At 40.1% G+C, this 13,970-nt stretch overlaps 1 protein-coding gene across 6 annotated transcripts in view; it reads left to right on the forward strand.

Annotated features, from left to right (window-relative positions):
• The window catches only part of DCLK1 (doublecortin-like kinase 1), a 238,820-nt gene that overhangs the window by 153,772 nt on the left and 71,078 nt on the right, over positions 1-13,970 (forward strand). For 2 of the 6 annotated variants that reach the window (XM_009998340.1, XM_009998341.1), the window contains exons 4-5: positions 6,360-6,476; positions 9,481-9,489. In XM_009998340.1, coding sequence (XP_009996642.1) covers positions 6,360-6,476; positions 9,481-9,489 — 126 coding nt within the window. Of the gene's footprint in view, positions 1-6,359; positions 6,477-8,626; positions 8,645-9,480; positions 9,490-12,694; positions 12,716-13,970 lie in introns of all 6 variants that reach the window. The other 4 variants (XM_009998339.1, XM_009998338.1, XM_009998337.1 and 1 more) reach the window with 3 other exon arrangements.

The raw sequence follows: 13,970 nt of genomic DNA on the forward strand, positions 1-13,970 counted from the left end.
AAAATCAAATTGGGAGATAGCTCAATAAAACATGCATTTTCAGTAACGGGTAGCTTAGAGCATGGGATAAAACTTTAGGATTTTGTATTCTACGCATGCATCTGTGTCCATCTGCATTAGGAACACACTGAATTGAGAAGACACACAGAACAAAATTGAAGTAAGCACAGCTGTGACGACAGAAAACTTGAAACTACCTAAACTTCTGTGAAACACTCTATATCCTGTTCATTTCTGGACACTGTGCAGTAGTCACCCTGTTGAGTATGTTGTAATTGCAAGTCACAGCTGCCACAGATTAATCAGGAGGGTTGGGCAAACTGCAGTGTGTCAATGCCACTAGACAGGGCGGTACCATTTTGCTTTTGCTGAAGAGAGTGAAACTTAGTTCTGTGGACAGAAGATTGCTGGTTTTAACTGAAGGCATGAATGCAACTAAAAAGTAAAATCGTATTAACTGCATTAAGAATTAGCAACACGGAGCAAATTCTTCTCTACATTAAAAACTAAAAGCAGTGCTGCATTTGTGCTGATCTATTGATTGGACTGAGGACAGTGCTAGTGGGGCTAATACCTTTAAGCAGTGGTTAAAGGTACCAGCCTAAAGCTTACAGTAAAGTCGCTTACCAACAACCACGGACATCCTTGATCCTCCCTCCTTGCTTATCTGTAGGATACAGCTGTTGCTGAAACCAAGTTAAATGTTCTCATCTTAGAAAAACAGATTGGCAGTGGTACAGAAAAAAATCAGCATCTATCCCCTGCACACAGACCTCTAAAGGAAAAACAAACAAACAAACAAAAACACCCAAAAATCCAAAACACTAAACAAAACAAAAAAAAAAGGACAACAGAGTGATATTTTAGCCCAGAAAGAACTCATGAAGACCTTACAGCCATACAGTCAACTTCTGAGTATCATAGAAGACAAATAAGCCTTTTTGATCTCCTGGTAATTTAGCTAACTTTTCAGTCTCCTCTAGAAACACACTGAATGTGTTCATTTTATGACACATTTATTGTAGATTAGTTACTCTCTGCTGCTTTTTTGCCATTGTAAAATCTAATGAGCATAGAAGCTAATGGAACATTTTGGAAATGGAACGTCACAGAGCTAGAGGCTGGAGTCATTATGATTCTGCATGTTTGCATCCCTTAATTACTTCATGCTTACATTTTATCAATTTGACAACAGGAAGAATCAAGAGCTCACAAAAAAATATGTTTGGGTTCCTTCTAGTTGTACCAGTTCCTACTGCTCAGGGACAACACCGTGCATTGTCATGAACTTTGTGTTCCTTATCTTATCCCTGCAGTATTTCCATGATGTTGAATTATGGCCTTGGAATATTTCCTATTTTATTTTATTTTTTTTAATTATTATTATTTTTCTCCTTATTGTTGTTAATGTCCATTAAATGCCTCAGACCTCTGTGGTAATAATCCATGCTATAAAGGGATTGCAGTGTTACATTGTTAGTCTCGCTGATAGTTTGTACTTCTCTCTTCTACTTTGTAGTTCTGTCTGTAGTTATACAGTAGAACAACTTACTGCAAGATGTTTTGTCTGGAAGAACATTCTTATTTATCTGATATACTGAGTTGGAAAGAAATAAAGCCTGTGATCAAACCTTAAAGGTGACCTTTTGCTTCACGTTACCATGGGTATCATAATTTTGTTCCTTTAATCTTAGTCAGTCAATGGTGAGAGGAAGGACTGAGGTTTTGTAATACATTTCTTTCCTCACCAAGCTTACGATGGAAACACTTGGTGTTTCTTCTTGGCTAAATATGCCCACATAAGTGAGAAGGGCAGTAAAACTCTGTTCTGTCAGGAGTTCAGATCTATTTCTGATATAGTTTCAGCATCAAAGGAAAATCAGGGGGAAAACGATCATTTATTTCATGGCTTACCAATGACCTGTTGTATAGCTATAAGAATACTGTTGATGAAGAGAAGATATGTGTTTATTTCCTTACCAGTACAGATTTTGTGTAGAGAATACAGTTTTAAAAACACACATTTTTGTTTTGTTTTCCCTACCGCTTTATGTACACATAAGTCTCCTACAGCAACAGGCAAATTATGGTAATGTCCTAGAGGAGACAAGCAGTGGTTGTGTGGTTGCTGAGTAGGATCTTTGCCTGCTGTAACATTTTATTTTCCAAACTAAATGTGACAACAGAATTGCATACATAAACTGTTCGTGGGAGCCAAGACCTATTTGCAACAATCAGCTTGGTTACATCCTACCTGACTGAAAATCCTTTTAGATGCTGTTCTAGTCTTGCCATGGTCTTTGAAGACATGCGTTGCCAGACCCTGGTGTGTGCAGCACTGAAGGCTTGCCCACATGATGTTCCACAGGCCATCCATAGGCCAACATCATTTATGAATAATAAGCTTGTAAACCCATAGGAAATATGGCACTTGACAAAATTTACCTTAGGGTTCACAGTGGTATTTCAGCAGAGAGAATATATGCTCAATTAAAATATGACCTCTTAAATCTTTGTGATCTGCAAATTATTCTTGAGGGGAAATAGAAAATTATGCCAAAGAAATTAATAACTGAGCTCAAAAGCTTTTGCACAAACAGAAAAATAGGGGAAGAGAGAAAATTGCTGTGACACAGACTAAAGAGAAGAGAAAGCTGTCCTGTCAGCCAAGGATGCTAATAGCATCCAGGGCTGTATGAAGAGGAGCGGACTTCAGTAAAATCAGGGAAGTAATTAGTCTCTTCTATTCAGCACACGTGAGGCCACATCTGCAATAGTCCAGTTTGAAGTTCTCAAGTTCAAGGATGCAGCTTTATATTGGAGGCAATTAGAGGAGGACCATCATGCCAGTGGGGAGGTGAAGCACTTGCCCAGTGAGTAGAGGCCAATAGAACTGGGGTTGTTCAGCCTGGAAAAGGAGATGGCCCCAGTGTCGAAGTGGCAGCATCTTTACTCCGTCACAATGATGGAGTCAGGCTTCTTCCAGTGATGCATGGTAAGAGAATGATGAGTGATAGATATAAATTGAAACAAGAGGTTCACACTGAAAATATAAAAAAATAATTTTCACTGTGATGACAATAAGGAACTGGAATGGGTTTGCCCAAGAAGGCTGTGCAGTGTCCATCCTTGGGCATTTTCCAGAAACAACTGGATGAAGCCCTGAGAATAACAGAATCTCAGAATGACTGAAGTTGAAGGGGGCCTCTGGAGGAGATCTGGTCCAAGTCACCTGCTCAAGCAGGATAAGTTCTGCCTAATCAACCTAGTGGCTTTCTACATCAGTGGACAAGAGAAAAGCAGTGGATGTCATCATCTGGACTTCTGCACTGTCCCCCACAATATCCTTCTCTCTAAGTTGGAAAAATATTGGTTTGATGGGTGCACTGACTGTTCAGTGGATAAGGAATTGTCTGGAAAGTCACATCCAGAGGGTGGTGGTCAATGGCTTAATGTTCCTGTGGAGACCAATGACAAGCGGTGTCCCTCAGGGATCTGTACTGGGACCAGTGCTGTTTAATATCTACATCAATGATACAAACGGTGGGATCAAGGGTGCCCCCAGCAAGTTTGCAGATGACACCAAGCTGACTGGTGTCAGCTGACTAGTGCTTGTCAGCTTTCACTGCTGACTGGTGCTCAACACACGAGAGGGACTGGATGTTATCCAGAGGGACTTGGACAAGCTGGAGAAGTAGATCTCTGTGAACCTCATGAGTTTCAACAAAGCCAAGAGTAAGGTCCTGCACCTGGGCTGGGGCAATCCTTACTATCAATACAGGCTAGGAGAAGATATGATAGAGAGCAGCCCTGCAGAAAGTTTGTGGTGTCTATGTAGCCCATTAGGACAATCTCTTAACATAGTCCTTTATAATGAGCCTGTCAGGAGTGAGGGCTGGTCAAATGCAGTCATCTGCCAGCCTCCCTCTTGCGCAGAAATGGTAGTAGCCTTCCATAGCATGTGAGCAGGAGCACTTCTTGCTGGCAGAGAAGAGAAATGGTGACAAGTTGCAATTAGCCTCTGCAGTTCAGGTCACTCACATTGTCCTTGCCCATATGTAACAAACCCCAGATGAAGAAGAATAACCTTTTATTAATTATTTTCTCCTCATTTCTGAACATGTTTGGTGGAATGATATAAGAGCTCTCTTGAATATTGTCCTAGACAGCATTGTATCAGTACCACAGAGAGAGAACCTGGACATGCATTTAGTTGTCTCCTCTTTCCTTTTTTACCACTTTGTGCTGGGTCCTCTCATAGTGTTACTATGAGGATAAATACACATTCGAATGCAGAATCTTATCTGTAACCTCATTCTAACTCTGAGTATTTATAAGATATTCAGAGAATTTGAATAAATATTAATTCTTGTAATAAGATCAGAGTTAAGGTTTAGTGACTATCATGAATTGCAAGAGAGGGTTTTAGATAATATTTACTTCACATGTTGAAAACAGAAAACTTTACATATTAAAGTATATTTAAGAAAGCGGCTGACTGTTTTCTTGATAGGATCTTCAGTATTTCTGCTAAGCAAATGACTATAGTCTAATGGTGATAGCTTGATTTGGACTTTTTCTGTGTTAATCATTACAATATTCAGTTCCCTTTTTGGCTGATTCTCGCTAATGGGACCCACACTATGATTACATCATAGTTTTAAAAGATCAAACAAGTTGACTGTGAGGTGTTTGGTCATTTTAAGTCTTTGTGTACAGGAAAAGTAAATAATTTATTTTATTTGACATGTTTAGTTGGTTTCTGCAGCAGTTTGTGCCAATACATCAATAAAAGGTTCCTGCTGTAGTTACCTAGTGGAACCTAATTGAAAGCTTTCGTCTGATTCCTCCTGTTGTCAGTTGATAATTTCCTCTTAAAACAGAGTAAATGTTTTTCTCCGTTTCCACTCGTCGTTCAGTGTAAAATGAGAGTAGTCATCAATGAATCACATAAAATGTCAACAGAAAGAAGTTAGCTACTATTGGGCATTAGGAAGGTGGGAGAGTTTGGGAAGGAAAGCTTTGGGAAGACCACGGCATTTCTCTGGTCCTCTCCCTCTCAACTGTGCTGGATGTTCCCCCAGTCATGCATTGGTTCTTACTTCCATTTTCTTCAACAGTTTGATGAAAGACAAACAGTTAGGATAGCCAAGAGAAATATACTTCATGCCATCATTCTCTGGTGGATATGTTTAAGTTAATTAGGTATGCTCAATTTTATTTCTTTGTTCTCTAATCTGTCTAAACTATGTTACAGGCTCCATTGATCATCTGTGAAGACTAAATAATGTGCAGGCTTGTACATGGTATTTTCTGAATAGGGAGGAAAACTTCTTGTTTATTTCTCTTAACCTATGCTAAAGGAACCTTAACCATGGGAAGAAAATGGGGAACAGGTTTGATAAACAACTAAATGTTTACAGATACATTTTTAAACAAGTGAAGTATACTGACATCGTCAGGTGAAGACAGTGTAAACATTGCTGCAGACTCCTGATTGTATATTGGCTTAAAAGTGAATTATTATTTTTTTTTTTTCTGACTGTATAACATGTCTGGTGATTAATTTAGTATCCATTATGAGTGCAAGACATCAGCATCATGCACACTAAGTTCTTTCATCCTCAGGCCAAGAACCATTTTGCAGCTGTAATGCAAGAATGCCTACAGAGCTGTGTGGGTGTATATAAACTCTAACCTGAACATCTTGCAGTGTTCTCAAGTGGGAGGGTAATTTCGCCTCTTCATTGATTTTACTGATCTCTCTTATGAGCAAGTAGTGCCATTTCCCTCAACCTGCAATGAATTGCATGTGCTATATACAATGTGGGCTGTTGCTCACCAGAGGATTAAGCAGGAGCAACAAACCTGCTTCACTTTCTTCAAACCTTTCATGAGTGACAGACACCTGCGTCATCTTGTACAGTCTTAGCATTTTGATATATAAAAGCAGCCTTCTGGTCCTTCTGCGGGAGACTGCCTAGGTTGACAAAAATGTTTAGATTGCATTTGGATTGTTTACAAAAACACCACTGCGTTACTTGTGCTGAAATCTTCAAAAGAAAATTAATGTTATGTATAGTCTCAGCACTGTTAAATTAAGCTGTCCTAAGTACCTGAAGTAACCATGGTATCTAAAAGTCTGGATTACTGCAGCAGTTCTTTGTCTGGGATGTGGTACATACTGTACTTGGATTTTAATGGAGCCATTTATACAGTTTTTATATTTTCCCATAAAACTCCTCAAGATGAATGAAAACATACGTGGGCTAAATGTTTGTGCTTTTCAGTGTTCTTTCTGTTACAGAATCTTGCTGGCTTTCTTAATTGCTAACTTATGCAATTTCTTTGTCTTTTAGAATGTCGGGTGGTGAAATCCACTTCCTATACCAAAATAGCTTCGACTTCACGTAGGAGCACCACCAAGAGCCCGGGCCCATCCCGACGCAGCAAGTCTCCTGCTTCTACCAGTTCAGGTAAAGCAAGAGATCTTTCTTTACAGCAACCAATCTCTTTCAATACAGTTGACAATATGCTTAAAATTCTACATTTCTGTGGAAAAACATGGTATGTATGAAACAGTCGATAATAAAATTACACTTGTTTTCTCAGTTGCATCTGAGGTGAAGTGTCTTCCCAATGCAAAATAATTCTCTAGTGTTTTATAAATCATACTCCGGCATTACCAGAGTTCATTTCACTTTCTCTTCAATGCATGACTTTGTTGCCAGTTCCTAAAGATTGACAAAAAGAGGTATTCTTTGTACTAGGAACTGAATGAGAACAATGTAGAAAGTAGTCCAAGTTGCACAGTGTAGGATCTGTGTCTGCAAAAGGCTGATTTCACAGTGGGTTTTTTTGTATGTTGTTTCTGAGGGAGTTAAGAGGCAGCAGTGAAGAAAGAACAGGTTAAAGAAAATGAGAATATTGGGGTAAAGAGGGCAGGGCAGAAAACGAATGCAATTACAAATGTGAATGTGAGGTGCAAAGATAGCTGAGGAAGAAATAAGTCAGAGTTGACCTAATAAGCCAGTGGTACAGGCTGGAGAAGACACAGCAAAATGCTTAAAGAAGTTTGGTCCGAGGACCTTGCTTTGGCTGCCTTTGCAGCTTCTCCCACTAAATAGTCTATGACTAGGGCCCCCCTGCAGCTTTTTTCCCAAGGAAAACAAATACATTAAAAAGTGCATTAGATGATTTGCTAGTATTGGTACCTGAAAGTACAAATAATACTTGGTGTGGGCCAACTGAGCAGATCCAGTTCAGCATTTGCAGCGCTGCTTGTGGATGTAGATTTTGAAGAGGTAAACATTAGAGCTGTCTGCAAGCCACCTCACTCTTCAGTTCTAAGTCTTATGCCAACAGAGGAGCAAACATCATACTGAGACCTGTATCCAGCACCATGATGAGAAGCTGGTGATCAGAATGACCCAGGTGCTCTTGGGAGGGGAGGCATGGACCAGCTGAAACCATATTTTTCACAAGAAGACTGAGCTGAGAAAAAAAGTTATCCTTACTTAGGGAAGGAGAAAAGTGGGAGAGACACAATGAGAGGCAGAGGCGTAGACATGGGTAGCAGGGCTGGGTGGCAGCATGCCTCCTACACATCCCATGAACAGCTGAAATAGAGATAACTGCAAAGAGTTGATGGGAAGAATCAATCATAGAATCATAGAATGGTTAAAGTTGGAAGGGACCTTAAAGATCATCAGGTTCTAACCCCTGTGCTACGAGCAGGGGAGCAAGTGCAGAGGAGATCTTTCTTAAACATATATTAAGTAGCTGTATTTGCAGCTAGGTGGAACAGAATTAAATGGAACTTTAGCAAGGGAGGCCCTGTTTAGTCTGTGTTATGGACTTTTTTGGGTTTTTTTTCTAATTAATATTCATTTGGGAGCATAGGTAATGAACACTGAACTGTGTATGTTCATTTCTATGTGGAATAACTGCCCTGCTATGCATAAGAAATATTTATGCCTTGGGACTAGCAATATTTTTGCTGTGTTGACTATGTGATATCTTGTTGGGTTTGGTCCTGAGAGAAATAGTACTTTTTTTACTTAAACATGCAGAAGAAGTGTAGGTGACTAAACCTTAATTTCCTGCAGCTCAGTGTTACAGGATCTGAGCAGAATACTGTCACATGTTCAATCACTACAAAAGATCAAGACATTATGGAAAAAAGGAATGTTTTCATGATGCCACAATAATAATTAATGTACCATTACATTTATAATAATAAAAGAAACAGCGTAGTGGATATATTAAAAATACAAACTGTTTTGGATGGTTCTGTGGAAGATTTACCCATTCTAAAAATACCTTATGTAAAAACAGTAAGTATACAGGAAAGAGGCACATTAATATTATTATTATTATTAATATATGCCTATTTGGCACAATAATTTGGACACTGTAATTAAAATTTTCTAAGAGAAAGACATAGGACAAAGCCCTACAGGAGTGCATAAGATGCTGCCAGAGCAGTCTGTCAACTGATAGCAGCCTACGAGAAGAACTGGCTGGGCAGAGCTCAAAGGATTGCAGTGAACAGGGCCACATCTAGCTGGTGACCAGTCACCAGGGACAGTTCTGTTCAATATATTTCGCAATGATCTGGATGCAGGAGTTGAATGCACCATTAGCAAGCTTTCTGATGATGCTGGGAGGTGTTGACTCTCTTGAGGGACAAGAGGCATTGCAGAGGGACCTATATAGATGGTAGCATAGGACAGTGATTAATGGGATGAAATTTAACAAGTCCAAATGCCAAATTCTGCTCCTACAATGGAGTAACAGCAGGCATAAATGTAAGCTGGGAGAGTAGTGGCAGAGAGCAGCCCTGCAGAGAGGGATCAAAGGATCAGCAGCAGGCTCAAAATGAGTCAGCTGTGTGCCCTGGCACCCAGAAGGCAAACCACATCCTGGAGTGTATCAAACACAGCATGACCAGCCAGTCAAAAGAGATGATTATCCCAATATATTCAGTGTTGATGCTACCTCACCTTGAGCACTGTAGGGCAGTTCTGGGCCCTACAGTTTAAAAAGGATGTGAAGGTCCTTGCATGTGTCCTGAGGAGGGCAACAAAGCTGGTGAACAGGCTGGAAGGAACGTCCTATGAGGAGCTGCTAAGGACTTTGGGTATGTCTAGTTTGGAGAAAAGGAGGCTGAGGGGCAACTTCATTGCTCTCTGCATTTTCCTCAGTAGAGGAATTGGAGAGGGAGGTGCTGAGCTCTTCTCCCTGGAATCCAGTGATAGAATTTGTGGGACAGGTTCAAAGCTGTGCCAGAGGAGGTTTAGACTGGGCATTAGGAAGCATTTCTTTACCAAAGGGGTGGTCAAACATCAAAACAGACTTCCTAGAAGGGTGGTCAATTCCCCGAGCCCGAAGTAACTGTTTCAAAAGCATTTGGATGATGCTCTTAATAATATGCTTTAACTTTTGGTCAATCCTTAAGTAGTCAGCCAGTTGAGTTAGATGATGATTGTAGGTCTCTTCCAACTATACTATTTCATTCTGTTCTGTTCTGTTCTGTTCTATCCTATCCTATCATCCTATCCTATCCTATTCTGTAACTACTTACCGCTTAAGAAGGATAAACAATTGAAAATGTTTCTGTACAGCTTAATTTCAGTGGCGATAATGGATCTGATTTGGATGTCTGTGCCTCTTGTGTTTGCTTTCTGCAAAGAGTGAAGTCGAATTGCATTAGCAGTACAGGAAGCCTATTTCTAACCTTATGTGGCTAAGTAGGGAAGTCCTAGTTGACTGGAGATGGGCAAATGTGACCACCATCTACAAGAAGGGTTGGAAGGAGGATCCTGGGAACTACAGGTCTGTTAGTCTGACCTCGGTGCCTGGAAAATTTATGGAGCAAATGATCTTGAGTGCCATCAGGCAGAATGTGCAGGACAACCAGGTGATCAGACCCAGTCAGCATAGCTTCATGAAAGGCAAGTTCTGCTTGATAAACCTTATCTCCCTCTATGACAGGGTGACACACTTAGTGGATGAGGGAAAGACTGTGGTTGTTGTTTGCCTAAACCTTAGTAAAGCCTTCAACACTGTCTCTCACAGCATTCTCCTGGAGAAACTGTCTATATATGGCCTAGACTGCTGTACTCTTCTCTTGGTAAAAAACTGGACAGATGGGCAGACCCGACGACTTGTGGTGAATGGAGAAGAGCAACGAAGGTGGTGAAGGGTCTGGAGCACAAGTCTCATGAGGAGTGTCTGAAGGAACTGAGGGTTTTTTTAGTCTGGAGAAAGGAGGCTGAGGGAAGGCTTCATTGCTCTCTACAGCTAGCTGAAAGGAGGTTGTAGCGAAGTGGGGGTTGGTCTCTTCTCCTTAGTAACAAGCAGCAGGACAAGAGGAAATGGACTCAAGTTGCACCAAGGGAGGTTTAGAGTGGATATTAGAAGAATCTTCTTCACTGAAAGGATTGTTAAACACTGGAATAGGCTGTCCAGGGAAGTGGTTGAATCACCATCCCTGGAGGTGTTTAAAAGACATGTGGATGTGGTGCTTAGAAACATGGTTTAACACCAGACTTAGTAGAGTTAGGTTAATGATTTGACTTCATGATTTGAAAGGTCTTTTCCAACCAGAATGATTCTTTGTTTCTGTGATGAGTATATACATCAATATTACTGTTACAAAAGGAAGCAATATTGTACTAAGTGAGCATTTGCTCTTGAGAATTGTTTTTAGGTCATGTATAAATAAAGCGAATCAATGAATAGATTTTAAAAATACACAATTTGGTATTTGGCACTGCATTAAAAAGCAGCAGTGAAAAAAACCCACAACACTAACTTCTAGATATTGTTAGACAAAAAACCAAGTTTCTCCCATTAAATGCAGACAATATGTACAGATTTAACTAGTCTGTCATCCAGTAGACCTAAAAATCCTGCCTGTTTGTTTGAGGTATGTACCAGTGACAACAGCAGAATAAAATAGCTATCATCTAGTGCTTGGATGAGCTGATAGTTTTTTCCATGTTGTTTACATTAAATGTCTCAGTATTAGAGAGTCTCCTAAATGACTAGTACATACCTAGAAATTATGCTTTTGTTATTGTGTTATTACTGCTAATACACACTTTATTCTATGCTTTTCAAACTGGTTTCAGATCACTGTTAAATGGATTTTTCTTTCATTTAGGGATAAACATTAAAAATACTCAAGAAAAACAGTAGATTCTTTACTCAGATCAAAGGCAATATGTACACGTTCAATAAAGAAAGAAGTATAATTTTGCGAAGAGTTATATCATAAAAGAAAATTGAGAAACGTGGGGATAAAGGGCAGGCAGAAAAGCAGTACTGATAGTGAGCCCTTGAGAGAAAGCTAAGCAAGAGAAGAGCAGAATTATAAAATCATAGAATGGTTTGGGTTGGAAAGGACCTGAAAGATCATCTAGTTCCAACCTCCCTGCATGGGCAGGGACACCTTCCACTAAGATCAGGTTTCTCAAAGCCTTGAACACTTCCAGGAACAAGGCATCCACAACTTCCCTGGCAACCTGTCCCAGTGTCTTACCACCCTCATGCTAAAGCATTTCTTCCTAATATCTAGCCGCAATCTCTCCTCTTCCAGTTTGAAACCATCACTTCTTGTCCTAACACTACAAGCCTGTGTAAAAAGCATTCCTGTAGAGAGCCCCCTCAGGTACTGGAAGGCCTCTATAAGGTCTCCTCAGAGCCTTCTCTTCCCCAGGCTAAACAGCCCCAACTCTCTCAGCCTGTCTTCGTAGAAGAGGTGCTCCATCTTTGTAGCCCTCCTCTGGAATTACTCCAGGAGCTCCATGACCTTTCTTTGTTGAGGACTCCAGAACTAGACACAGTACTTCAGCCAGGTGGGGTTTCATGAGTGCAGAGTAGAGGGGGAGAATCACCTCCCTTGACCTGCTGGCCACACTTCTTTTGATGCAGCCCACAACCTGGCTGGCTTTCTGGGCTGCAAGTGCACATTGCCAGCTAATCCTGAGTTTCTCATCAACCAACATCCCCAAGTTCTATTCCTCAGGGCTGTTCTCAATCCATTCTTCACCCAACTTATAATTGTGCTTGAGATTAAATAGAATCTAAATCTAAACTTCATTCTGGCTGCATTTTGAAAAGTCTGAGCATTTTTGCTATGTGAAAGAATCAGATACCTGTGTTGGTCATCAGTTCATGCCCATATCAAGACAATACACATGGATGACTACATGGGGCAAAACCAGAAAGTTATATAGACAAAGACTATGTTAAAAAAATGAAAAAAAATCTCAAAGTTGGATGTTACATCAGGTAAAATCCTGAAAGGAAGGGATATGCTTGAGTTACCCATAATTCTCTTCTGTATGCATCTATAGTGTGATATAGTCTTTAATGCAGAATCATGGAATGTATTGGGTTGGAAGGAACATCTAAAGGCCATCTAGTCCAACCCCCCTACAGTAAGCAGGGACATCTCACTCTAGAACAGATTATTCAGAGCCCCATCAAACTTGACCTTGAACATCTCCAGGGATGGAGCCTCCATCATCTCTGTAGGCAACCCATTCCAGTGATCCACCACCCTCATATTAAAGAACTTTTCCTAATGTCCAACCTACATTTACTCTTCTCTAGCTTGAAACCATTACCCCTTGTCTTACTGTTACATGCCCTTTTGAATAGGTCTTCCCCAGCCTTCTTATAGGCCCCTTTCACATATTGGAAGGTCCCCCTAGTGTCTTCTGTTCTTCATGCTGAACAACCCCAACTCCCTCAGCCTGTCTTCATAAGAGTGATACTCCAATAGGTATTCAGCATTATTTTTCTTCTCATGCAACACTGGATAGCTGATCAAGATTCTTCATTTTTAGAGTTAATGAAGACACAGTCTTTGGGTCATTTCCCCATTGTTAGAGAAAAGGATGTATGAATGAGGCTAGGACATGTAGACAGTCTACTTGGGTTTAAGCACTTACATACCAGCCTCAAGAACTCTTTCCTTTCTTTGACACAGAATTTCAGGTGGTAACTGAATAAAGCCAAACTCTGGCTTCAATCAAATGTTTATAAATGCAATGAAGTCTGTAAGTCCCTTGTTCTGAGCAAATAGTCATATGGGGTGATATACAATTTACAATGAGCAAAAAAGCTGCATCTGTGTTTACACCATTTCTTGATGTATTTAAGAGGAACGTATGCTGTTCTATAGGTGGTCACTTTTCTTCCATCCTTGCTTCTTACATTTTTTCTTCTTAACAGAGCATAAGCTTAATGTGCTTATATTTTCCTGGTAGCCTCCCTGGATCCTGAGAGCAGATGCATCCTATTTTTATATAAAAACACAGAATACTTTCTTCTTAAAAGAATATGTGCAAGCTGGGAAGATCTGTGATAAGGGCTGACTTCTCCATTATTATGTTTTGTTCAGTTTTTTCCTTACATCTGACAGTGTTTCAAAACAGTACCACAAGACAGATATCTCACTGCAGGAGGATTGCTTTATCTTTTTTTTTTTTTTTTTTTTTGCAAATGCATTTGAGATATTGTCGTGCTTTCAGTCTAAACAGAGAAGAGAAGCAGGGAACAAGGCAAAGAAGAGAAGCAGAGAAAGGTAGTGTGACGTCCCAGGCAGGCAAAGGGCTGAAATCTGGTTTCAAGTGCAATAGATAATCCTGCTTCTATTTAATTTTTCTGATGCCTTCTTAGAGCCTGTCAAACACTTTGATGTTTTTCGTTGGCATCAAATATTACTTGGGAAAGGACACCATAAAAGAGATGTTGAATTGTAGTGAGACCAGATATCAGCCCATTGCTAGTGACTGAAAATTATTAATGTCTGATGGCTATTCAGTTGCTGTCAGCTTCTGTCCAGCTACCAATTAAACCCAATGGTGGCAAGCTCAGCACAGATGAAGAGGTAAGAGATTCAAAGAAATCAGCACTTAATTCTTCATTATCATTATTTTTTATAAAATCATGAG

This window comes from Chaetura pelagica, unplaced genomic scaffold (assembly GCF_000747805.2).
Source record: "Chaetura pelagica isolate M959 unplaced genomic scaffold, ChaPel_1.0 scaffold105, whole genome shotgun sequence".
NCBI lineage: Eukaryota > Metazoa > Chordata > Aves > Apodiformes > Apodidae > Chaetura > Chaetura pelagica.